This window comes from Kogia breviceps, chromosome 2 (assembly GCF_026419965.1).
Source record: "Kogia breviceps isolate mKogBre1 chromosome 2, mKogBre1 haplotype 1, whole genome shotgun sequence".
NCBI lineage: Eukaryota > Metazoa > Chordata > Mammalia > Artiodactyla > Physeteridae > Kogia > Kogia breviceps.
Genome location: NC_081311.1, coordinates 28,403,672 through 28,430,555, shown reverse-complemented (window position 1 = coordinate 28,430,555; position 26,884 = coordinate 28,403,672). Strand labels below are relative to the sequence as shown.

Below are 26,884 nucleotides of genomic sequence, written 5' to 3'. Positions count from 1 at the left end.
CAGGGTCACAAGTAAGGATTAAATGAAATGATTCTTGTGGATTGTCTTGCAGTAATAATTCACTACACGTTAGCTATTCTTGTTCCACTTACAAGTACTTTCTCTTGCTTCTGAGTGAAAGCACACGTCTGGTACTTCCTGCCTTTCCCCATGAAGGCAATTCCAAAACTACAAGCCAACAATCTGAAGAATCTCCAAAACATCCCGCACACGTTCTGGAGGCGTGGGCACAGGGATGGGACAGCTCACTGGTGCCTGGCGGTGAACGTACCCTGCTGGGCGTGCCCAGTGGCTGAACATCGTGCGCACGTGCAGGTTTACACATCAGTGCATCTATGCGTGCGCGAGGCTGGAGACCCGCGAGTTCAGCAGTACGGGGTTAGCGCCGCGCCGCTGGTAGGCGGGGCAGAGCCATTGTTCCGCCGCGGACCGACCCCCACCCCCACCCCCTGCGCGCTCGCCACGGAGAAAGGCGGGGCTTCGCTGGGCCCGCGACCCCGGGCTTGAAAGCAAGTCTCCCCTCCTACGCGTCTCGGCGAGCGGGAAGGCGGGGGTGCAGTTGTGTGTAGTGGTCGCCCGTGTGGCTTCCCCACTCCTTCCCGGGAAACTTCCCCAGTGCCCATCCATTCGGGAAGTGCCCGGGGCCAGTCCTGGGCTGGCACCCACCCCCCGTTCCCCAGTTCCCCAATCGGGTCCTCTCCCTCTTCCAGAGAGGACCCTTCCGAGCGCCTCCGAGGCGGCGGGGTGCCGGGCAGAGGCCCAGCGGCCGGTGGAAGAGAAGCCTAGAAGGAGAAAGGGAGGGGAGGGGGAGTGAGGAGCTCGCGGCAGAGGAAACAGCAGATTGCGCCGAGCCAATGGCAACGGCAGGACGAGGTGGCACCAAATTCCCTTCGGCCAATGACGCTCCAGAGTCTACAGAAGCCCATTAGAATTTCCCCAGGGGCAGGGCCAGAGGCAGGGACTGCGGCGGCCAAGCCGCGGTGTGTCTGCAGCATCCAATTTTTGCGTCTCCTCCCCTCTCCCGCCCATGCGGATCTCCCACGGTGAGTCAACTCTGCTTACTTTGCCCCTTGTTGGCAACGAATAAAAGGGTCTGAGGAAATACGGGACCCGGTCACCCACTGCCAGCTTTAGCCTTTAAATCACCAGCCTGGGGAGATCCACGCACAGCAGGTCGGGTCCGGACACCGATCCAGCGCGCACCGTGCAGCAAAGGGTTCCGAGCGCAGCGCCGCACATCGCCGCGCAAAAGCGGCCTCGGGAACTAATCCACCCTCAGTTCGGGCTGCCCCCAACTCCGCTCCGCAGTCTCAGCCCTGGGAAAGTGATCCCAGCATCCGAGAGCCCAGATGCCGGCCCACTTGCTGCAGGAGGAGGTGAGCTTCCAAGTAATGGCCCCCAGACCGCGGGTTCGCCGGCGCTGGTCGGGCTTCTAAGTGACTCGGTGGGGGAAGAGAGTTGAGATCTCTGCACACAGCCATCTTTTGCGAGTTTTACTGCCTTTAATTTGTTGGGAATGGGGATTGTAATTTGGGAACTTAGGTCCCCAACTTTTGTTTCTTAAGCTTTAAAGAAAAATCTGGTCGTGCCGGTACTCTTATGTATGTAGGCGTGGGGACTTGCCTTTGTGTGTTCGTTGGGGTGCGAGTGTTTTACTCCTCTTTCCTATTTCCCTTTCACCCCCCTCCCCAATCTCTCTGCACCGTTCCTAGGGACTCCCCTCTCTTCCATCTGGGATAGACCTTGCCCTCAGGTAACGTGGGTATTGGGGCCAGGTCTGTTCCTATACCCCGCCCTTCCCCCAGTTTGATTAGCGAGTGAAGTGGCCCCTACTACGTCCACGTGTCCTCTCCTCTCTCCTGACCCTCCACTTCCTCTCCCTTCCAGATCTCTAGCTCCTACACAACCACCACCACCATCACAGCGCCTCCCTCCAGGCTCCTGCAGAATGGAGGGGGCAAGCTGGAGAAGACTCCCCTATACCTGGAAGAAGACATCCGCCCTGAAATAAGAGATGACATCTATGACCCAAGCTACCAGGATAAGGAGGGCCCAAATCCCAAGCTTGAGTATGTTTGGAGAAACATCATCCTCATGACTCTGCTACACTTGGGAGCCCTGTATGGGATCACATGGATCCCCACCTGCAAAATGTACACCTTGCTCTGGGGTAAGAGTTCCCCCTGTCCTCCTGACCCAGTACCCCAGGTTCTCTCCCCTCTTAATAAAGTAGGACCTTACATAGAGCAGAAACACCAGCCCTTCCAGGCCGAGGTTTTCCCAGCCATTTCTCTTTGATGTCCTGAGAGGCTGGGTGGGCTGGGAACAGAGCCTAGGGGTTTGGGATGCAGGAGTGTCAGTTCTGGGGGTCCTTTAATTTGGGTGTTGGGGAGGGACCCCTAAGACCATGGACCGCAGGTTTTGAAGTGAGCAGAACTGTGCCAGAGAGTCACCTTTCCCGGAAAGAGGTTTTCTGTTTCAAGTCTTTTGCTTGACTGCTTGTCCCAGGCCCGCCAGCCACGAAAGAATCAAGGTCCCTACCTGGGAGGCATGGAGACATGGGACTAGACTAGTGGCTTTACAGGGTATATGCTGAGCACAGTCATGGGATAGCAAGAGAAGCTACTCAGAAAGAGTTAGTAGAAGAGGGAGGAACAGAGCGGTGGTCATCCACTAAATTATTTTGCCCTGACCCTTGGCCCTGTCAGGCTCCTTAGTTACATAGACAGGTGAAGAAGTCTCCTGCGTAACCCAAGTTACACAGCTTTGCTGCTCTGTGACTCCATGTAGGTCTCCAGGGGACTGCACGTGCCACTCAACAAAATGTTCTTAGAATGAGATAAGGTTAAAGAAGTGTTTCATGTCCCATTCCCCACTCATCCTGCTCCAGCCCCCTGAGCCTGGGCAGCCCTGGCCTTCAGGCTGCTGCAGTGAGGGAGACAGTCCCCAGTGCATCCCTTTCCTGCCCTTAGCTCAGCTCTTTCAGGAATCCATGGGCTTGGGCGGAGAGCAGGGCCCTGCCCCCTGCACACACACACGCGCTCTGAGGGCATTTCCACCTCTGCCACCGTAAGTCTGACTTCGGAAGGGGAGAGCAGGGAAGCCTAAAGACCCAGGGGACCCATATCGCCACTCTGTGAGGGGGTTGGGCCAGAACTCCCTCTCCAGGAAGCAACTGTAGGATTTCCAGAGCAGTACGGGGTGTGGGGCACTTGCAGACAGCTGCACTCTTGGAGGGGAGTTATGTAGGGACGGTGGGCAGGTCTCAGCCGAGTCCTCCGGGACTTCTTTAGTCTAAAGGTGCATTTAGACTAAAGAGGTCCACGGAGCTTTGTCTTGGGGAAATCCTCTTGGTGCCACAGACAGAGAAATGCAACTGGGTAGATCCCCTCTCTCAATTTTTCCAGATACATACTGGGGACAACAGTGCTTTTTTTGAGATTAGAAAGGTAGTGCTCCTTAAGTTACACGTGTGTCATTGCTGGGGCCGGCCACATGCAGATGAAATCTGTTCATCTGCAGACCAGGAAGGGCTCTTATATTTGTGAGGGGAGGGGGACATCTGTTCTCTAGCCCTTCTGAGAACCCAGCAGAACTTTAGTTCAGCATGAGGAATCAAGAGCAGGGACAAGGATTCCCCAGGGAGATGGTGGACCCCCCTCTTTCTACCCCTTCTCCCCAGCACAGGAGTCTTCACCAGGTGTTTAGTCCCCTGCAAGCCCCTCCCAGCCCCAGGTCTCCCTATAAGCCTCTCGTGAAGTCCGGAGTTTGGCCAGACCACTGCTGCTCACTCCTCTGCCTTGGCCACTGGTGCAGGGGGCAGAAGGCTCTCCCCAAACCAGGGCTGTGCCCGCTACCTTTTTGGTGCCCTGCCCGTGGGTGTGTGCTGTGCCTTTGGACAGAGAAATGTGTCACACGAGGACTGGATAAGTTGTGACTTTTTGAGTCCTGTCCCTGGGCCCTGTGGTGGATGGCTTAGCTGACGGAATGACCGATTTGGTATGGGGATATCAGAACTCTTAAGGAACAAAAGGGGGTTGGGGGGAGGGTCAGAGGGTCCTTCAGAGTTCAGGAGCTTGGCTTCACCTTTTCTTGTTTTATCCCTAAGGACAGTGTTAAATTAGCAGATGGTTGTGATTCCAGCATTTCTCATGACTGAGCAATTTTGAGCGTGTCTCAGAAGAGCCCTGAGGGAAGGGCTGAAGAGATATCTCTGGCTACACTGAGAGGCCATGAGGCAAAACTTCTCCAGTCTCTTGCTTAGGACTAAAGCTATGAGGTTTTGCTTAACCATCAATTTGGACTTTAATAGAGAATGAATTTCCAACTGACGCAAGGCCTTCTATTAGATAAGCCTTAGAGAAAAAGGCACCAGAGGGCTTGGGTGCTTTTCCCAATTCCTTTGTTAATGCAAGGACCTTATGTGCTTTGTGAGTCAACTTGCCAGGGTCTTCGGTGGCATGAAACAACCCCAGTAACTTCCTTGCTTCTGAGCTGAGTGCTTCTTCTTTTGTGCCCAAAGACATTTTTCTTCACCGTTAGTGACTGGTGGGCTGTGGCTCAACTGTCATTTATCCAGGTGCAGGTGCAGGCAAGATACTGCATCTGGGAGGATATTACCACGTGGCCAGAGGGCAGCAAATCACAGGGGGCTCTAATTCAGCCCAGAGGGACTGTGGGTAGAACTCTCACTGGGACAGACTCTAGCTCCATGGCTTTTCTCCCCGTCCTGTAGGAGGACTAGGATAGGGTAGAGGAAGATGGGTGGGGTGGGAGCTTGTTTAGGAAACTGGTATCTATGGCTGAAGAAGAACACAGGACAATTTGTTACAATGTGTGGTGTCTCCAACTGCAACTAAGTTCAGTGGCCACTGAGGATCCATTGTTTCTAGCTGCTTCCCCAGGAATGAAACATTGTCAACAGTCACTGCTCTACCAAGGCCTCAGCCCCTGCCTCCTAGAGTTACTGAACAGAGGAAGGTAGGTATGCCAAGCAACTCGCCTCCCAGTTAGAGACTCTGTCTGGCGCCCCCGGAGCCTGCAGGCCTCCAGGAAGGTGAGGCAGGACAGCATTGGGGTGCTCCACCCACAGCTTTGAGTCCGTGCCACTATTATCTAGAATTAGCCTTGCCAGAGGGAGTGTGGGCTGGCAGAGGGACATGGCAAAGGTGAGACACAGGAACCCTGTGCCTATCTTGGGGAGGTGGATGGTACACAGCCTTGTGCCAGACTTCCGAACATAAACTGCTTATTGACAGAAAATCTAGTTTCAAATCTTGGCTCCATTTCTTAATTGCCATGTGACGATAGATAAACACTTAACTCCCCTGAGCTTCTATTTCTTCAACTGCAAAGTGAGGATATTAAACCCCATTCAAGGTATCCAGTGAATCAGAGAATATAAAATCCTTGGTGAAACTTAAGACGCTGTGCAGCTATGACTTACATGCAGGGCGAATTTTCCCCTCCTATGGCCACACCACTTGCTAAAAGATTGAAATGCTTTTGTACCAGCTGGTAAATAGCCCTAGTTCTGAGCCCCCTTAATGTGCCCTAGAACCCAGGGACCCTTGAATTGGTCAGTGCCCAGACCATACTGTCTGTTAAATATTTTAATACCATCCTTGCTTATGTGTCTTAAGTGCTGCAGGAGTAGTCTGTGGTCCTTCAAACCTTGGAGAAGGTTAGCAGAAGGTCAGAGGAGAGGCGATCTGGGAGAGTGTCCTTCACGAATGAGAATGCCAAGTGGCTGGGGGGTGAGAGCCCTCTTCTCTGTCTTGCCTTTCTGAAGTTCCTGGGACTCCTAAGCTTATTCCAGCTCCTAGGTTGAGAGGATGAGAGGTGATGGTATTTTTCGAGTGAGAAATTCAAAGGAGCCTAAGAGATCAAGGTATCCCTGGAGTTCAGGAAAAAGCAGATCCTCAATGGGAGGCTAAAGAACACACAGACTCTGACCTGAGGAGAACATCATGTGAATGCTTTCCCAGATTAATGACTCCCTGCCCTGTCTTCTCCTGGCAGCGTTTTTCTACTATCTGATTAGTGCCCTGGGAGTCACAGCAGGAGCCCATCGCCTGTGGAGTCACCGAAGTTACAAAGCTCGGCTGCCCCTGCGGGTCTTCCTGATCATCGCCAACACGATGGCATTCCAGGTGAGAAGCCAACTGTGCTCACCTCTTTTTTCCTCACTCTTTATTGACGATCTGGGGGCAGAATGGAGGCGATCAGTGCCTGGAGAGGAGCAGCACCTGGACAGCCACTTCACTTTCTCCTTATAGTCAAGTTCAAGTTCAGTCCTGAAGTCCATAAAACATAAGTTTACTTCTGAGTGACTGGAAAACGGAAGTAGGAGATAAAGAGGAAATACTCTCAGTGTATAGGGTCATTTTTGATCCTCTGTTATCACAAAGTCTGGCCATTGTGGTCCTTCATAAGTGCATAAGGCAGGAACTGAAGGCAGGAACTGACCCTGGTTTCCCTGGCAGACATTGAACAAGACATTCACTACATTAATGTCTTAGGATTCCACCACAGTGGGGCTGAAGTTAATGTTTCACAGATTCACGAACTCTGTTGTTTTCAGGTAAGAAGATCAAACACACTTATAGTGCTAACAATATGCCCGGCACTATTCTAAGCACTTGTCATAGATTACCTCATTAAACCCTCACAATGATCTTAGGAGGTAGCTGCTATTGTTATCCCCATTTCACAGATGGGGAAATTGTGTCACTGAGGGTTTAGGTAGACCAATGCTATGGTCCTATGTTGGGCTACCAGGCTGCCTAAGTCAAGGGGTGAGGTTTGTTGAAGCAGGAAGTTTAGAGCAGAGATAGAATGAAGGGAATTGGAGAAAGGGAACTCATAGTTATTAAGCAGTAGCAGTGGGTAAAGGATAGCATGTAGTGCAAGGCTTAGCTTGGAGTAAGAGGAAAAAACAAGGAAACCAAGTTAATCCCCTTCTCCATGGCAATATCCCACGGTTACATAATCATCTCTGCCATAGCACTTAATGCCTTGAAGGCTCCCCACGTTGTCCCTGTGGGGCAAAAGAAGGAAGAGATTGTGCAGACTCCCCAGCCATCGGAACTCCCCTGAGAGGGTGTCTCTCCTCAGGCCTTCATTCCTCGTCTCTGTTCCTCCAGAATGACGTTTACGAATGGGCCCGAGATCACCGTGCGCACCACAAGTTTTCGGAAACACATGCTGACCCCCACAATTCCCGACGTGGCTTTTTCTTCTCTCACGTGGGTTGGCTGCTTGTGCGCAAACACCCAGACGTCAAAGAGAAGGGTGGTTTGCTAAACTTATCTGACCTAAAAGCTGAGAAGCTGTTGGTGTTCCAGAGGAGGTGAGTGACATGCTGATGGAGCTGGGGACCTGGCATTTGGTGACCCACTTTTTTCTCCTAGGACTTGTCAACCTGAGCTGAGAAATTTACTGGGTTTCCATATCCCAAATTATAATTTAAAGCCCTAATTTTTAATAGCCCACAGGCCCATAGCCATAGACTGTTGTTTCTTTCTCTCTGAGCTATCTAAACCAATTAAATTCAACAAATGTTTGTTGACCTAGGATGGTCATGGATACACAGCTGAATGTGTCATGGTCCTTACCTTCAAGGAGTTCATAGCGTATTGGGGAGTGGAGGGATAAGCCAAGTGTCCAAATACCTATGATACGTGGCAAAATATTTTCCATACCCGGGAGAGGCACAAAGGGGAGGGAGGTTGCAGACTGGGGAACATCAGGGAAGGGCTTATGAAGAAAGTAGCTTTGGAATCCACTGATAGGTAGAGATTTTCACAGGTGGGGAGGGCCGGGACAGTGCAAACAGAACGAATGGGCTGAAGTGTGTTCCAGCAACAGAGTCCTTTGAAGTACAGGGTGTGGTAGGAAATAAGGCTAGAAAGGGAAACCGATGCCATTCTTGTGGAGTCTTAAAAGCAAATGAGGTTTACTTTAACCCAGGCAATAGGAAACCATGAAAAGGCTTTTGAGCCGGAATGTGACAGGTTGGAGGTGTGCTTTACAAAGGTCACTCGGGATAGGTGAGCTAAAGAGGTGGGAAGCAGGGCCACAGGTGGGGAGGTAGTGGGGATCCGTGCAGGGAAGTGGTGGTAGGAGAGGAGAGGAGTAGGAAGCAGGGGTTACTAATGATACAAGAGGATCAGACTTGACTGCTGAAGGGGTGTAGGAGATCAGCTCCCTCGGAATGTCAGTGGCCTGCTGTACATTTGGGAGAACGAAGAATGGGACAGGGCCTCCAGAGGGACAGACCTGCAGGCATCTAGGACATTCGGAGCGCCTCTCTGAGGGAAAAGAAGAGGAAGGATGAGAAGGATTCCTGGCTAGCAGGAGATGGAGGCAAGATACTAAACATAGATTCTGCCAAGAGCACTGATAAAGAGAAAGGAAGCCCAAAGGCAGAATGGAAAAACCCGGGAAGGAGAACTCAGTCTGTAATTTGGACCCCACCTGGTTTACCAAAGTGGTATTATGCTGTAGTGAAAGAAAGCAATGGATTAAGAGTCAGGAGACAAAGCATTCCAATCCTGGCTGCACCGGTTCCTGGTGGTGTGACCCTAGAAAAGTCACTTAACCCCTCATTACCTCATCTAAGAAGTATGATAATAACACTACATTCTGAGAAGATTTCCCACCCCATCCTCTCTTGCTCTGTTTCCTGCCACATTGTGCTCGCGCTGTAGAAAGAGACAGCCCAACTGTGTGAGAATAGAAAATGAGGTGGGTCTCAAGAGTCATCGCTCCACTGACCGGGCGTGTGATCTCTCAATGTAGGTACTACAAGCCCGCTGTCCTGCTGATGTGCTTTATCCTGCCCACACTTGTGCCCTGGTACTGCTGGGGTGAAACTTTTCCACATAGCCTGTTAGTCGCCACCCTCTTGCGTTACGCCGTTGTGCTCAATGCCACCTGGCTGGTGAACAGTGCTGCCCACCTGTACGGATATCGCCCTTATGACAAGACCATTAACCCCCGAGAGAATCTCCTGGTGTCACTGGGAGCAGTAGGTAAGTCACATCTTGTGGTCTGCAGCTTAGGGTATTAGGCTAGGAGCCAGAAAAACCAGATTCACCTGTTTTATGACCCCTCTCTGTCTTTACACTATAAAACTGAGGGGCAATATTAAAAATCCTTGAGAATTAAGCAGTAAGTCCTATGTAAAGAGAACAGGGTGAGGGACTTCCCTGGGGGTGCAGTGGTTAAGAACCCGACTGCCAATGCAGAGGACACGGGTGAGAGCCCCGGTCGGGGAAGATCCCACATGCCACGGAGCAACTAAGCCCGTGCGCCACAACGACTGAGCCTACAGTCTAGAGCCTGTGCTCTGCAACAAGAGAAGCCACTGCAGTGAGAAGCCTGTGCACTGCAACAGAGTAGCCCCCGCTTGCCACAACTAGAGAAAGCCCGCACACAGCAACGAAGACCCAACACAGCCAAAAATAAATAAATAAATGAGAAAAGGGTGAAAAATAACAATGCCTTTGATTCCAGGTTCCAGCACAATCCCCAAATGCTATGTATGATGATCCCCTTTGGGCTGCCCTTTTTCCAGTCATCTCTGATCTGGGTGGCTGGTAAGCCTAGTGTTCTATATTTAGATGTGCTATACAACATGTAGAACAAATAGTTGTCATTTAATTCAATAAGCTTCTCTTTTGTCACCTTGCTATTTTCAGAGAGGCCACATTTGAAGTGTATCTCATGCCTTATTGCTTGGTGATGCCAGTATGAAGGACATCAAAGCAACTGTTGGTGGCCCTTTATCACCACCTACCATTCTCATCTCTTGTCCTTTATTTTTCTCTCTTCTGCTCCTCTTCTGTACTGGGAACACTCCCTCCCCTCAACGTGGCTTAGGGAACTCCCAGTAAAGCAGTTAGTTTGATCACAAGTACCTGCTCACTGATCTAATGCTGACTATTCAAGAATTTATTTATACCATTCCAGTTCCAGTAGCCAGAGTCTAAGACAACAGGGTTCTACAATCTGTCTCCATTTTTTTTTGTCCGTCACTCTTTTCAACTAACTATAGACCTTGACTAAGGCCTGGAATTAGATTTCCTTAAGCAGACCCCACGGCCTCTTCCACACCCGTCATCAGTGCTGTTGGTCAATCAGCATATCGAGGCAACCTCCCTGCTCCACACATTTACATACAACATGGCCTAGCCTTCGCTTTGTTCTCTTTAAAACCTTCCTTTACATTCTCAACCCTGACCATCTTTTTTTTACTATCTGCACTAAAGACATTTTTTCATCTCTTTTTAACTTTCATGCACCTTCCCCCTCCTTTCAGACACCTTGTACTGTTGTCCATGTTCTTACTCTGAACCATGTTTGAAATCAATCATACAGGCTACTTTCATAGAAAATTAATGAACGTTATGGAAGTTTCTGGAATGAGATCGGTCCTGTCCTGCAAACAGATCTGTCTTCCCCAGCCCCAGCCTCTTTATGACCATCCATTCAAAGTGGCTGCCAGTAGCTTACTTTGTCTCGGTTATCATTCCTCCATACCTGCTCTCCCTGCTTATCACCTCACCCTTTGTTCTCCAGTAGCCTGCTGCCCTGCCGTTCTAATCTTTTTCTTCTTGAATTACCTCCCCCGCAGTCACATGCTCATCTTCTCTCTGCTGAAGCTGGCCTCACCCCTTGAGCCTCTCTTGGGCTGTATCTTGCTGCCCCAGTTGCAAAGTCTCGTCCTTCTTTTGCCCACTGACCTTCCTCCTCTTTTTTTCCTCCCTTGGCAACGTGTGTGTGTGTCTGATTCAGTTTAAATCTGATAAGTGTGGGCCTGGCTAGTGCTTATACAGAGCCTAGCTGCAAAGTCGTTTATGGAAATTAGTAATCCTCCATCAGTACTTTTAGTCTTGGGGTTTTCCTACCCTCCTACTCAGTTCACACTGGATAAACTGATGATCCACACTGTGGCGAGTCAGAGAAAGGATGTACCTTGAAATGATGCCCTGGATGGTGTCTTTCCCATCGCAGGACTTCCTTCCTTTTTGGTTATTAATGTCATTATTACTCTACTGGGGCTCTTTCATCTTCAGAGGGCTCAGCACACTCTTTTACTAGCTTTTTTTTTTTTTTTTTTTTTGGCTGTGTTGGGTCTTCGTCGGTGCACGCAGGCTTTCTCTAGTTGCAGCGAGCAGGGGCTACTCTTCGTTGCGGTGCACGGGCTTCTCATTGTGGTGGCTTCTCTTGTTGCGGAGGAGTGCGGGCTCTAGGCGCCTGGGCTTCAGTAATTGTGGCTCGCAGGCTCAGTAGTTGTGGCGCACGGGCTTAGTTGCTCCGTGGCATGTGGGATCTTCCCGGACCAGGGCTCGAACCCATATCCCCTGCAGGCGGATTCTTAACCACTGCGTCACCAGGGAAGTCCCTATTAGCTCTACTTTACCCAGCTTTACCCCAGCCTCATAAGGGTCAGTATTGTTATTGTTGAATGAGGTTCAGAAAGAAGATCCTGCCGCGGATTAGATAACTCTCTGTCTGTGGAGTTTCCACAGCTTGATGCATTACAGAAATTATCGTGAATCCAGAATCTCTTTGATTTTCCTCTATCCAGCAAAGTGAGCTGCTCATCTCAGAATCTTAGAGCTTAGAGGGACTACCTAAGCCTTTTGATTCTTATTCCCTCAGAGAGCTTCCGTTTTATCAGCTTCACCCCCCACACCAGGGTCAAAGCTCAAAGAATTAGAAGCCAGAGCAGTTTACTCTGAACCAGTGGAGGCTGAGGAACTTGGGCCCATGGGCTGGGCTTTCTTTCTTCTGACTTGACTGTTGCTGCCCAATTCTGTTGGTACCTTCCACCCTTGGAGAGAGTACCCATGCAGTGGGGAAAGGTGTACTCCTTTGCTCACCTTTGTAAGAAACACAGCAAAGGTTCTTCATTCTGGACTCTCTCCTCTCCCCACCCTAACACATGCACATACACACAGAGCCTTTAGGGTCTCATACCAATATTTAGTGAAGCTCTGGAATTTTCCAGTCTAAAATCCACTCCCAGTGATAGAAGTTTCTCTTAAATCATCTTATCCTCTCAGAAACTGCCTGTCCTCCTCCCACAAAGGCTCCCAGAGAGCCATGGTGACCAGGGTCTCCCTAGTCATCTCTTAAGATGCCTCTGAGGGAATCTGTTTGGTTCAGAGTTTAAAAGACTGGATTCGGGCTTCCCTGGTGGCACAGTGGTTGAGAGTCTGCCTGCCAATGCAGGGGACATGGGTTCGTGCCCCGGTCCGGGAGGATCCCACATGCCGCAGGGCGGCTAGGCCCGTGAGCCACGGCTACTGAGCCTGCACGTCTGGAGCCTGTGCTCGGTAATGGGAGAGGCCACGACAGTGAGAGGCAAAAAAAAAAAAAAAAAAAGACTGGATTCATTCATTCATTCAACAGCGGCAGGTTTCTACTAGGTTTGAGGTACTCCGCTAGGTAACCAGGGTGCCGAGATCAAGAAGCCAGCAGTCCAGTGTAGCTCCATAACTTTTCTCTGCTTGGTTCCAGGTGAGGGCTTCCACAACTACCACCACTCCTTTCCCTATGACTACTCTGCCAGTGAATACCGCTGGCACATCAACTTTACCACATTCTTCATCGATTGCATGGCTGCCATCGGTCTGGCTTATGACCGAAAGAAAGTATCCAAGGCTGCCGTCTTGGCCAGGATTAAAAGAACTGGAGATGAAAGCTACAAGAGTGGCTGAATTTGGGGTCCCTCGGTTTCCTTTTCCAAAAGCCAGCTGGGCAGAGGTTTAATGTTCTGTTTATTAACTACTGAATAATGCTACCAGGATGCTAAAGATGACGTTAACCCATTCCAGTACAGTATTCTTTTACATTTTCTTTTAAAATTGAAAGCCAACAACTCTCCCTTTATGATGCTAAGCTCATGTTCTTATTTCTTTTCTTTTCTTCTTTCTCTTCTAGTCCCATTATCCTTCCCTTTGTTTTGTTCCTATCACCTTCCTTTCTCTTCCCCCTCAATGCCCCCCAGGCAAGCAGCTGGTCAGTCATTGGTGGGTTTCCAGCTTCCAAAGCCTAGACAACCTTTCTAGAGTCCAAAACTAGTGGTCTTTGCCCCAGATAACCCTTTCCTTGAGCTGTCCTGAGCTTTAAGGTGGGTGGCTCAAGCTAGAGATATGACAAAAATCTTCTGGGAAGGCCCCCAGTTAGCTTCAGCTTAGGCTTTTGCTATATGACTTGGAAAAATAACTTTATTGGCACAAAGCTTTGAAAGCAGGTAAATTGTCAGGGGAGAGAGTTAGCATGCATGATATGATTGATAAATAAGGATGAGTTGAAGTGGGAAACAAGGCAGGAAGCTCCTGCTGTGATCGGACACCCAGCTGCCTGCCCACCACCCAGCACGCTTCCTTTCTCTCCTTACTCTGACTGGGAATGGCTGTGGAGGTTGGCAATGCTAGAACTCAAAAGCAAATCTCAATGTCCCAATATACTTTAGGCTGAGGATAAAGAAGAAGCATTTAGTTTATGGTAAAAGTGGTCTCCGGTGGGGAAGGATTTTTTTTTCTTTCTTTCATAACAGGAAGATTTCTTATTCCAGATAACAAGAAATCCTGAGGTTCGTTGTTTCCAGAATTGGTGATTCCAGCAGCTCATGGAATCGTCAAAATTCTTTCATCTTTCTGCTGTGCCATCTTTGGTATATTGGTCAGCTCCCCTCATAGTAATAAGGTGGCTTCAGCATTTTGAGACATCCAAAAAAGATGTGTTGGTGGTACAGTGGTGAACATAGCTGCCTCCCAAAAAAGAAAGGATTTTAGGAGGTGGAGTTGGGTCAAACATAGAGCTATATGTCCATGGGTACTTTGCTTGGAATATTAAAATAATCCTTTTAGAGTATTTCCCTCTGAAGGAGAGTGGGGCTTGAAGAAGAGGAAGAATTAGGCGGGTTGTCTCCTTTCCTCTCGCTGCTGGACAGGAGATGGAGAGGTTGAGGGGCAGGGTCTGTAGGCAGTTCCTAAGAGGGAACATTACAAAAAAAGGGCTCTGAGAACACATTGCTGGGGGATGTGGAAGGTTACTGAGTGGTTATTGGGTGTCGTTATATGGAAGCTGGTTATACAAACAAGTTAGGTGTTGGGTTCATTTCATTAATTTCAATTTCTCCTTGGACTGAGAAAGAACTAGAAGGCTTCTCCCCACAGTGTTGAACCCTTTCACTCATTCCTTCTCTGTTAACTTCTAGCCTAAAGTATAGGACTGCCTGGGGGGTGGGGTAGGAATCTCTTAACTACCCTGACTATGGGTTCCTGGCTCTGCCCTGTCTGTCCATTTTCTCCTGCCAGTTCTATCTCCTCCACAATGTTTTCTTCTTTCTCTGGATAGGCAAGCCTCCTTTGTGTGTATTCAGAGGCAGTGATGGCTACTGTGGTCCAGGCAGTTCCCTTTCCTACAGACAGTATGCTCAGGGTAGCTGAACCACTGTTTCTCTTTATAAAGTTGAGCGAGCTGCCACTTTCACTTGGCCTCCAGAGTCTCCACCTCCCCCCCTGTACTTCCTCACCACACTGATGACTCAAGACAAGGCTAGCAAACCCCGCTGGAGACATCCTGGGCACAGGCATTCTCTCTCATGAGGCACAGCCAAGCCAAATGCTCATGTTGTGCCAGTGAGCCAGCCATGGAGCAAAAGAGGGTTTGTTTTTAGTCTCCAGTGTCTGGTCAGAACCAGAGAGGATGCTGGATGCCTCCTGCTTACTCAGTCAGCCTGCCCAGCCTGAGTCAGTGCTCCCAGCTGACAGTACAATGCTTGCAGAAGTAGGAGGAGCCAAGTCTTCACTGGGAAGCACAAGAAGCAAAGGCAAGTTCCAAAGTGCCTCACTCCAAAGGAGGCCCTGGCTCCTGGAGCCAGGGTATACAGCAAAGCTTTGGCTGAGACTTGGGATGTGAGATGCCATGAACTTTGTTGAACAGCGTCTCTGTTCAGCAAACTAACCAGCATTCCGCACAGCACAGCCTAGGGCAGACAATAGTATAGAGGAGTTCTGAAGAAACATCAGTGTCTGAGAACCTTGGGCCACTCCTGTCCCTGTAACCTCAGTCATCAATGCAGAAGCCTGGCTTTACTCTATTAAGATTGGAAATGTACAGTACCAAATGCTCTGCCCACTGTTGAGCCCCAAGGATGGAAGGGAGGAGAGCATTTCTTTCTGTATTAATTGAATAGGTGGAGGCCACAGGGGTTGGGCTGGACTAAAGGCATCCTTGTCTTTTGAGCTCTTCCTCTCAGTAGAAAAAAATCTAATGGAAGGTCACTGTAGTTTAGATCCACTGACCCAAGTATCTACCCCTTGGAAATGCCTGTGGGGTAGTTTTAATTCCACAGGTCATCAGAGGCCTGCTTTAGGCCTGATGATCAAAACCAACTTTTATCTTTCTATTCTAATTGTGTTCGATGGATCTGATCTATACCATGACCCTACACAAGGCTGGATGGGGTCCAGTTTCTAACAGTCCTTGCTTTGTGGGCGTGCTGACAACTTATCTGGGTGCCTTACATCTTTTTTAATCAGTGTTGCATCTGAGCCTGAGCCTGCTCTGCTTCCTCCCTGCTCCCTCTGTGGAGTTCTTTTGCACCTGAGAGCCTGCAGAAGTGGCTAGTAGAAAAGGGGGCCTGGCTGGAGAATTATCAGTATAGCTGTTTGCAGGATTCCCTTCTGGGCTTTGTTTTGGAAACTTTCCTTGGGGCTGTTTTTATTAATTGCCCACATATGATGGAGGGTGGAAGGAATTTGAATGTATTTGACTTATAATTTTTTTTTTAATATTAAAAGATGGCTGTAGCATCTAAAATGGAAACTTTTTCTCCTAGTTAGCTAGTATCCTGAGTGTATTCTCTGTAAGTGTAGCTCAAATGGGTCAGCGTGAAAAGTTAAAGAAAGCACGATGTCAAGGTTACACGGGTGGTTAAGGCCAGGGCCTCTCCTACCACTGTGCCACAGACTTGCTGTGTGACCCTGGGCAAGTCATTTAACTATAATGTGCCTCGGTTTTCCTTCTGTTAAAATGAGATAATAATACTGACCTACCTCAAAGGGCAGTTTTGAGGCGTGACTAATGCTTTTTATAAAGCATTTTGGGATCCTTCAGCAGAGGAATTCTCTTAAGTCCTGAGTATTTTTATAGTAGCAGTATCCACCGTGAACTGTGTCCACCATGAACCACGTGTCCTGGATGCTATCATGGATCTATATGGTTCTCTCTGAGAGATTGAATAAACCCATTAGATAAGTGGTGGATAACTAGCCAGACAAAATCTGAGAATGCATAAACTCATTGCCATGGAAACATACACAGGATACCTTTTCCTTGATTGGGTGGGATTTTTCCCTTTTTATGTGGGATAGTAGTTATTTGTGACCTAAGAATAATTTTGGAATAATTTCTATTAATATCAACTCTGAAGCTAGTTGTACTGATCTGAGATTGTGTTTGTTCCTAATAAAAGTGAAGTGAATCTGATTACCCTGTGTTTGAGTTTTTTTGGCCGTGATTCAGTCTCTTGGGACTTATTCAGCACCCTATTTATGTCCTGCTCCTATATCTTTAAGCATAAAAAAGAAGTACAAGAAGCCACAATGAAGAAAAAAAAAAAAAAAAGAAGCCACAATGGTTGACTCATACCGCAGTAACCCGCCCTGCCCTCCTGCCCTTCCTAGGGGTAACTTTAGGTTAAACTCAGCCTTGGCAACAGGAAGCCAGTAGTCTGCTGCCATTAGATCAAACACATTAACACCAGCTGGCACTTTGGGCCTGGGGAAATGTCAGGACTCCTGTGTGTCCCATGGTCACATGGACCCAAAACAGAGATACTAAGAGAGGAAGGGAGCAGCAGGAGACACTCTGGAAAGCAGTCCTGAACCTGGCAACCCAGTCTGGGCCATCCAGGTCATTCCTCTGAAATGTAGTCCCTCCCGCTAATAGAGTAGCTTCCTGAAAATGCTGATTAACAACAGCAGGAAGACAGGAAAAACAATCCCAGGGAAGGCTTGTAAATTCTTGGGGTAGAGAAGGCTTCATGATCATTAGGTGGAAAAGGCTTTAGCTTTTACTACCTTATCTGAGAATCTTCATGTGGAAAAGAGAAGGACTTTTTACAGTTTGAAGAAGCTCCATTTTCCAACAGAAGCCACCTGGACAATGCCTGGGCTTCTAAGCATTCCACAGAACCAGCTCCCCTCACTTTCTAATGTAAGGTTACCCTCACCTTGGACAAGAAGCAAGATTCTCTCAGAGTGATTCTGAGCATCCAACATCAAGTCTATATTCATTGAGGCCTTGTCAGACCTTAATAAGCTGATGGTGGCACTTGCTTAATATCTGGCCTTCCACCCCTTTCCCTCTATCTTGTTTAAAATGTTCAGGTTGGACCATTTTTTCTGTTGTTCTATAATTGCACTGTTCTTTCCAAGTCTCCTTTGTCTTTGGAGACAAAGACACCAGCCACATGAGAAAGGACAGCTGCTGTAAACCATAGCAAGTCTAGATGATACACTTGCGATACCAGATTGCTTGGAAAAATCCATATATTTATCCATATATTTACATTAGATAGAGGGTTTGAGGCCAGGCATCAACAGAACCCCCACAACCTTCTGATGCAGGAAATCCAACTCCAGAGTCCACCAGACGCGTGGACGGAGTGATAACATTCACGATAGCCAGGCACTGTAGTGAGTGCTGGACACTGCATTATCTCACGGTATGGAAAGCAGGTGCTATTATTACCCCAGTTTTACTGATGAGGGAACTAAATTCACTGGGAGAGAAAATACACTGTGAGGGAGTGAGCAACGATGCTGTGATCCAACTCCAGAACTTTGCTCATTAACTGCTCTCCGTATGGGTGCGAAGTAGATGACAAATTAGATAAACCCAGAGTGCATAAATCTCATATATGCAAGTAGATGCCCAGTGATATTCACTTATACTCAGAGGCAAAGCCTGGCTGCAATGGCAGGGAGCTTAATTTATTCAGTCAAATTGCAGACACGTCCTCTGGTCCAGAAGAACCCACTCACTCCCCTCGTGACCTGTTTTAACATCCAACCACCCCCTGAGTTTTAAGCTCTCAGACCATAGAAGCATAGCTGACATTTCCTCTATACTTATGCAAACCGTACTCTACCCTGCTGTCACGTTTTGAGATCCTTAAGGGCATCTTCTCTTAGAAATGTCTCCTGCACCTGAACAATCAGTGCTTGATAAAATTATTGAAAGATCTCATGTCTTGTGAATTCTGTCTCTGCAACAAACTGTGTGAAGTGTCACAGGGAGTGGGGTTGCATTCTGTGACCTATAGTAACTTACTAAGCCGCGGGCACAGTGCTGATTCTTGCATGCTGACTCTGGGGCAAATGCCACAGGCCTTAATTGCAGGTTCCAAGCCGCTGAGATTCTATACTGGGGTTGCTAGAGGCACAGCCTTCCTCTTTTCGGGACCCGGGCCTGCCCCTCCCCCAACCCAGGCCTGCCCTGCCTGCTGCACCCAGGCCACAGAGAGCTCACAAAGCCCAAGTGTCTGCTGTGCTGACTCACGCGGCGCTTCTGCTTCCAAGCTAGGATTGTCTCGAGGGGCCAGAGGGGCCCTCTCCTGCTGGCCCTCTCCCATAGGAGCAGGGAGCAGCCAGGGTCAGGCCAGGCTTTAGAACTTTGTGACCAACCAGAGGAAAGGGAAAGTGAAAGGGCAGATTGCTCCTCACCACAGTCGGGATCCTCAGAGAATTCTGAACAGCAGTAAGGACTCACCCTATGGTCTTTGTATTTGTTTGTTTCATATACATATGTTTTAAGTAAAATTCACATACCATAAAATTAGCCATTTTAAAGTCAGCAACCCGGTGACATTTTAGTTCATTTACAACGTGTGCAATCGCCACCTCTATCCAGTTCAGAAAACTTTCTGTCACCCCAAAAGAAGACTTTGTACTTGTTCCACAGCCACTCGCCAACTCCCTGCTCCTGCCAGGCCCTGGCAACCACCAGTCTGCTTTCTGTCTCTATGGATTTACCTATTCAGGACATTTCATATAAATGGAATCCTGCAATACGTGACCTTCTGTGTCTGGCTTCCTCGTCTCAGCATAATGCTTTCGAGGGTCATCCACCCTGTAAGCATGTATCACTACTTCATTTCTTTTTATTGCCAAATAATATACCATTGCATAAATATATCACAATTGGTTTCTCTATTCATCATTGATGAATATTTGAGTTGCTTCCACCTTTTGACTATTGTGAATAGTGTTGCTATGAACACTTGTGTATAAGTAATTGAGTACCTGTTTTCAATTCATTTGGGTTTATACCTAAGAGTGAAGTTGCTAGGTTATACGGCAATTCCACGTTTAACTCTTTGTGGAACCACCGAACTGTTTTCCACAGTGGCTGCAGCATTCCCCACCAGCAATGTGTGTCGGTCACCCTTTATTCTTTAAAAAAAAATTTTTTTAAATAAATTTATTTATTTTATTTTGGCTGCTTTGGGTCTTCGTTGCTGCGTGTGGGCTTTCTCTAATTGCAGTGAGCGGGGGCTACTCTTCGTTGCGGTGCGTGGGTTTCTCATTGCAGTGGCTTCTCTTGTTGCGGAGCACGGGCTCTAGGTGCACAAGATTCGGTCGTTGTGGCACGCGGGCTCAGTAGCTGTGGCACGCGGGCTTAGTTGCTCCGCGGCATGTAGGATCTTCCCGGACCAGGGCTCGAACCCGTGTCCCCTGCATTGGCAGGTGGATTCTTAACCACGACGCCACCAGGGCAGTCCTCACCCTTTATTCTTAACATGTACACATTTGTTTCTTTCCTGCTCCCTACTTCCAAGAAAGCCAGTCCCAACAGACTTCCCTTTCCCCCGGAGTAGAGGGTGGGAGAAGCTGCACCTCTAGTAGAAAGACGATCAACGCACAAACCTGGGTAGCAGGATCCCCTCTGGCCTTATGCTCTGCCTCTGCTCTGGCCTTTTCAACAAACAGGATTCTGTGACCAGGAAACAGAGGAGGGCAGGCTTCCATCTCCCTGTGGCACACCACCACAGCCATTTATGCTACCCCATAAAACAACCCTCCTAGCGCCCTCCAACACCTTCGTCCCCACACAGAACATTGCATTAACCTGTCTTAAACAGTCAAAGCTGAGAGCAGAAAGGAAGCAGCTCTGTGTGGAAGCTGCCAGCCCTGGCTCAGACCTGCAGGCGAGTGTTTTAACTCTCAGCTCAAGCTTAAGATCTCCGAAGATACAAGCCCTAGCCGTGTCCTGCCCAGCCCCCCTGCTAGAGGGCCTGCCTGTCTGGGCCTGTCAGGGCGCAGACGTGAATGGAGAGGAAGAGCCTCCCTCTCCACCCGCTCTCACCGGGGTTACTGCCGGTCACAGAGCTATTTACATTTACAACAGCCCAACAGCGCCTGATCAACCCGGAGCCAATCAGCAGCCCCTAAGCTTGTCTGACTCGGTCTGCGCCAATCAGGAGGTGCTATCCTTACAGCCTCTCTCTCTTTGAATCACAGGACGGCTGCCGCCCTTTTTGGGGAGGGGAGCCTGACTCAGAGTTCAGCTTCTCCTAGACCTCAGTTTGCCATTCACCGGAATGGGGAAAATACTGAAATACCATTCCCCTGGGAAGACATCTGCACTATAGAACTTTAATAAGAGAGTTTTACATAGGAATGGGCAACACTGTGCTTTCCTTCCCCACACAGAATCCAGTGCTTCTCTGCTGCGAAAAAATGTAGAGGGACTTTCTCCTCCCTCACTGCCAGCCCCTCTCTAACTCAGGATTATCAATATGGGCTCTTAATCCATGACTGACTTCGAGGCAGTGCGAGACCTTGCTGACCACGACAGGCCAGTAGGCAGAGCTAATTTTTATTCTCATCTGCAATAGAGCGAACACCTGTCATGTAAGAGGCAGCGAGCAAAGAATAAGCAAAACAGACTAAAGACTGGATAGTCACAGGGTAGAGCGGAAGCAGGAACATGTTCAGAGCGGCCAGGGCGGAGGTAAGAGGAGCCTGCAGGAGGAGTAGGCGAGTGGGAGAGCAACGTGGAGAGAAGCCTTGAAAGCCTGCCTGGAGAGTTTAGACTTGCTTTTGTGAGCGCTGGGGAGCCGTCAGTTATTTTGAAGCGGGAGAGGAAAATAATCTCCGTCTTTCAGAAAGTTAACTCTGATGTTTCAGAAAGTTAACATAAGGAGCAGATCAAAGAAGGACGTGGTTATGGCTGGAAGATCAGTTAGGAGGTCATGAGACCTGAAAACTAGGATAGTAACAGTCAAATGGAAAGGAAGGGCAGGGGTTGAGAGGTATTTTGGAGTCAAATCAGTAGCACTTAATTGATTGGATATGTGAGATGAGCGGGGAGAGGAGTCAGAAATGTCTGAGGTTTCGCTCCTGTGTGACTAGAAGGGAGGCACCTGCACTAACTGAAATAGTTTATTAAAAATAGAGAGAAGCAGATTTTGGAAAGGGAATAGGAGTTCAATTTTTAACATGTGGAGTTTAAGTTACAAGAAGAATACCCATGTGGAAAAAATACCTAGTAGATGGTAGGGAATAAGAATCTTGGTGTTTAGAAGAGAAATAAAGATGAGATTCAAAGGGTTTATAGTGAAACTGAAACAGGAGGGGAGGGGGCAGGGCACAACCCTTGAAAGAATAACATAGCCTGAGGACATGACATAAACTGATTTAAACCAAATGGGTCCAAGATGGCGGACAAGTCGACTTCCACTAAACCTTGAGCCTCAGTATACACTCATTGTAACACACCAACAAGCTAAATGACACACCCGCATGCGCCCTGACAGTTCCAAAGACCCACAAGGATCAAAAAGTGGGCGGTGGCCCAATTTCTGGAAATCCCTGCCCCTTCCCCTCCAAATAGTTGGAACACTCCTCCCACTCATTAGTCTATGAAATTACCCACCCCTATAAAAACTGACAACCCCGGTACCCTGGTGCCTTTCTCACTTTCTGAGATGGCCCACACTGTCTGTGGAGTGTGTTTCTCTCTAAATAAATCCACTTCTTACCTATCACTCTGTCTCTCACTGAATTCTTTCTGGGATGAGATATCAAGAACCTGAGCTTCCTTAACTCCTGAAGCCAGGTGTGTGATCTCAGTCGGAAGATTGTGGGTTTGGGCTGGGTTTGACTCCCGGAACATGGGTTCAAGTCCCAATATGAGGTGCACAGTTTCAAAATTAGGGAGAAAACTGATCACCTGGGAAAGGAATAAAGAGTAAGAAGATTAGGCAACAGAATCTTGGGACGTAACAACACTTAACTGTATCCTCCTTAAAGAGGACACAGAGTTAGCAAAACTAGCAAAACCTAGACTAAGTATGAGATATGAAAAAAACAAGCAAAATAGACTAATATAAGACAAGTAAAAAGTTATTTCCAGGAAGAGGGAGTAGGACATTGTAAAAAATATCTGAAAAAAGGACACTGGTTAAATAAATTATGAAACATTCATTTAATGGACTGCTGTGCAGACATTAAGATTATCTTGTAAAACTATATTAATTACCATCAAAAGATGTTTAATACATCTTGTTAAGAGAAACATTCAGATTAAAAAATAGTATGTACAAAATTATTTTTAAAAATTACATATGTGACTGCAAAAGGGCACGAGGGAAAATTTAGTGTGAGGGAACTGTTCTATATCACTATTGGGGTGGTAGTTACACAGCTGTATACGATTACCAAAAATCCTCAACCCATAATGCCTTAAAGAAAGGAGGGGTGGCTGTTGATGGTATCTACTTCTTAGGGTTATTCTGGGAATTAAATGGCATAGTGCCTGGGACACAAGAAGGGCTCCATCAGTGGAGAAAGAAAGGGTAACGTGGAGGAAGGAAAAACTTTTTCTTCTTCCCTTTCTAGGTTCTTCTGTTTGTCTAAGAATTAAATTGACATGAGACAGATTAACAGGAGAAAATCAATCTGTATGGGGCGCAGTAATGGATGAGATTACCTCTTAGGTTCCACTTAGTTTTAAGACTCTACGATTTCGAGTACATGAAAGCCCTTTCCAAAGGTGACAGAGGTTAAATTTTGTTATTTTCAGTCTGTGGAATGGATGTCCACCTTGTCTCTTTGATGATTGTCTAGTTATATCCCATCTCTTCATGGTTTCAAGCATATCTATTTAAGCTATTTTTATGACATGGACTAGATGAGCTTAAAATGATCATATCTGGTTGTTAACCACTAATTGCATTTCTAACTAGGGCTCTAGTAGAAATTTCTGATGATGATGATGATAATGATGTTTTATTGAAGTATGGTTGATTTACAGTCTTACATTAGTTTCAGGGGTACAGCATAGTGATTCAGTATTTTTACAGATTATACTCCATTAAAAGTTATTATAGGGCTTCCTGGTGGCGCAGTGGTTGAGAGTCTGCCTGCCAATGCAGGGACACAGGTTCAAGCCCTGGTCTGGGAAGATCTCTCATGCTGTGGAGCAACTAAGCCCGCATGCCACAACTACTGAAGCCCGCGCACCTACAGCCCATTCTCCACAGCAAAAGAAGACACCGCAATGGGAAGCCTGCGCACCACAATGAAGAGTAGCCCCCGCTCGCTGCAACTAGAAAAGGCCCATGTGGAGCAGCAAAGTCCCAACGCAGCCAAAAATAAATCAATTTATTTAAAAAATTATAAGATAATTGCTGTAATTCCCTGTGCTACATAATATATCCTTGTTGTTTATCTATTTTATACATAGTAGTTAGTGTCTCTTAACCCCATACCCCTAATTTTCCACTCTCCCCTTCCCTTTCTCCTTTGCTAACCACTAGTTTGTTTTCTATACCTGTGAGTCTGTTTCTAACAATTCATTAGTATTATTTTTTAGATTACACATAAGTGATATCATACAGTGTTTGTATTTCTCTGTCTGACTTATTTCACTAAGCATAATATTCTCTAGGTACATCCATGTAACTGCAAATGGCAGAATTTCATTCTTTTTTATGTCTGAGTAATATTCCTTTGTGTATATATATGCTGTATCTTCTTCGTCCATTATCTGTTGATGGGCATTTTGATTGCTTCCATATCTTGGCTATTGTAAACAGTGCTGCTATAAACATTTGGTGCATGTATTTAATTATTTGGTTTTAATATGAGTGCACATTATATTTCATATCTGTATCACTCATTTTGGCATTCTGTGATATAATGGAGAAACTATTAGATGGGGAGTCAATAGGCCCTAGTTTCAAGAAGTGGTCCACTCCTTACTATATGCATGACTTTGGGAGAGGCATTAAATGAGAGGTTTTCAACATGTGATCCATAAACTCCTGAAGATCCCCCAAGAAGCTTTCAAGGTAACTTTGAGACCAAAATGAGTTTCATAATAATATTAAGCCTTTGTTTGCCTTTTTTCACCATCATGTTGACATTTGTACCGAAGTAATGGTGGGTAAACTCTTTACACCTTGACAGGAAACAAGGCAGTAGTACTAAACTATACTAGTGGTCATTTGTATTTGTATTTCTCACTGCCATACACTTGGAGGGAGTTCAGTTTCACTTAAAAGTGTTCTTGATTAGGAAATAAAAATTATTAATTATATTAAAGCTTGACCACTGAGAACATATCTTTTAAAAATGCTGTGTCAAAAATAGGAAGTATGCATAAAGCACTTCTGCTGCATATCACAAAATGATGAATGTCTTAAAAACAGAAAGACAAAATGAGATGGCTGCGAAACATGTTCCAGACAAAAGAACAAGATAAAACCCCAGAAAAACAACTAAATGAAGTGGAGATAGGCAACCTTCCAGAAAGAGAGTTCAGAATAATGATAGTGAAGATTATCCAGGACCTTAGAAAAAGAATGGAGGCAAAGATTGAGAAGATGCAAGAAGTGTTTAACAATGACCTAGAAGAATTAAAGAACAAACAAACAGAGACGAACAACAGAATAACTGAAATGAAAAATACACTAGAAGGAATCAATAGCAGAATAACTGAGGCAGAAGAATAGATAAGTGACTTGGAAGACAGAATGGTGGAACTCACTGCCACAGAACAGAATAAAGAAAAAAGAATGAAAAGAAATGAAGATAGCCTAAGAGACCTCTGGGACAACATTAAATGCAACAACATTCATATTATAGGGGTCCCAGAAGGAGAAGAGAGAGAGAAAGGACCCGAGAAAATATTTGAAGAGATTATAGTCGAAAACTTCCCTAACATGGGAACGGAAATAGCCACCCACGTCCAGGAAGCACTAAGAGTCCCAGCCAGCATAAACCGAAGGAGAAACAGGCTGAAACACACAGTAATCAGATTGCAAAAATTAAAGACAAAGAAAAATTATTAAAAGCAACAGGGGAAAAATGACAAATAACATACAAGGGAACTCCCATAAGGTTAACAGCTGATTTCTCAGCAGAAACTCTACAAGCCAGAAGGGAGTGGCATGATATATTTAAAGTGATGAAAGGGAAGAACCTACAACCAAGATTACTCTACCTGGCAAGGATCTCATTCAGATTCAATGCAGAAATCAAAAGCTTTACAGACAAACAAAAGCTGAAAGAATTCAGCACCACCAAACCAGCTCTACAACAAATGCTAAAGGAACTTCTCTAAGTGGGAAACACAAGAGAAGAAAAGGACCTACAAAAACAAACCCATAACAGTTAAGAAAATGGTAATAGGAACATACATATCGATAATTACCTTAAATGTGAATGGATTAAATGCTCTAACCAAAAGAAACAGGCTTGCTGAATGGATACAAAAACAAGACGCATGTACATGCTGTCTACAAGAGACCCACTTCAGACCTAGGACACATACAGACTGAAAGTGAGGGGATGGAAAGAGATATTTCATGCAAATGGAAATCAAAAGAAAGCTGGAGTAGCAATACTCATATCAGATAAAGTAGACTTTAAAAGTAAAGAATGTTACAAGAGACAAGGAAGGACATTACATAATGATTAAGGGATCAATCCAAGAAGAAGATATAACAATTATAAATATATATGCATCCAACATAGGAGCACCTCAATACATAAGGTAAATGCTAACAGCTATAAAAGAGGAAATTGGACTGCAGGCAAGGGGTGGGGGCTGCTGGGGTAAGGAGGAGGGAAGGAAGTAACCAACCAACCAACCAAGGCACCTCCACCCCCCACCCCCACCCACCCCTGACCTGGTTTACGGCCCCACACTCAGGCTCCAGTGTGGCTGCTGATTGGCTGCTGAAGGCTTGGTCCCATCCCAGTGACCCCAAAGTGATGGAGGGAGGGTGCAGGGGTGGTCCAGTGCAAAGTGCATCCCAAAAGACCCCTGCCTGGAGCCCCCATGGCTGGCACATCGGACCCTGAATGACCCAGGACCTCGCTGTCCCAAGACCTCCCATGTCCCCCTGTAGCTGGGAGACTCCAGCCCGGAATGCAGCAGCCCCCTGCTCCCGAGCCCTCAGATGGGACTGCCCCCCAACCCGAGCCAGGGCTTCCTCCCTGCACCCCTGCCTTGAGGCTGCCCGTAGGCCAGGACTGCCACCTCCAGTCTGCTCAGCAGTCTGGATGCTCGCAGAGCTGGGGCCGTGAGGCATCATGGAGGATCAAGGACACCTGTGTCCGGCCCTGCCTGGGCGGTTTCTTCAATGGAGAAGTTGGTGAGTGTGGAGGAGGAGGCTGAAAGAAGTAAGAGAAGCAGCAGCTGAGAAGACAGGTTTGAGGTGGCTAGGGGAGGTGAAAGAGCAGGAACAGGGCTACTCACTCACCAGAGAAGCAGCAGAGAGCCTCTGACCAGTATCTTCCATAAAGAGAATCTGTTAGATTGAAATTTAAGCATCAAATTCATG

At 47.2% G+C, this 26,884-nt stretch overlaps 1 protein-coding gene across 1 annotated transcript; it reads left to right on the top strand.

Moving 5' to 3' along the window:
- Positions 1–319: 319 nt before the first annotated feature.
- SCD (stearoyl-CoA desaturase) lies at positions 320–12,855 on the top strand. The gene is made up of 6 exons (XM_059055571.2): positions 320–1,376; positions 1,888–2,170; positions 6,022–6,152; positions 7,146–7,351; positions 8,803–9,035; positions 12,532–12,855. Exons 1-6 carry the CDS (start codon positions 1,350–1,352, stop codon positions 12,729–12,731), a joined length of 1,080 nt encoding a protein of 359 aa, XP_058911554.1. The 5' UTR covers positions 320–1,349; the 3' UTR covers positions 12,732–12,855.
- The last annotated feature ends 14,029 nt before the right edge of the window (positions 12,856–26,884 follow it).

Excerpts from the sequence above, each read along its gene's own strand:
- SCD (XM_059055571.2), top strand. The coding sequence starts at position 1,350 with ATGCCGGCCCACTTGCTGCAGGAGGAG. Across the intron at positions 1,377-1,887 it reads CCCACTTGCTGCAGGAGGAG|ATCTCTAGCTCCTACACAAC; the intron begins GTGAGCTTCCAA and ends TCTCCCTTCCAG. Across the intron at positions 9,036-12,531 it reads GGTGTCACTGGGAGCAGTAG|GTGAGGGCTTCCACAACTAC; the intron begins GTAAGTCACATC and ends GCTTGGTTCCAG.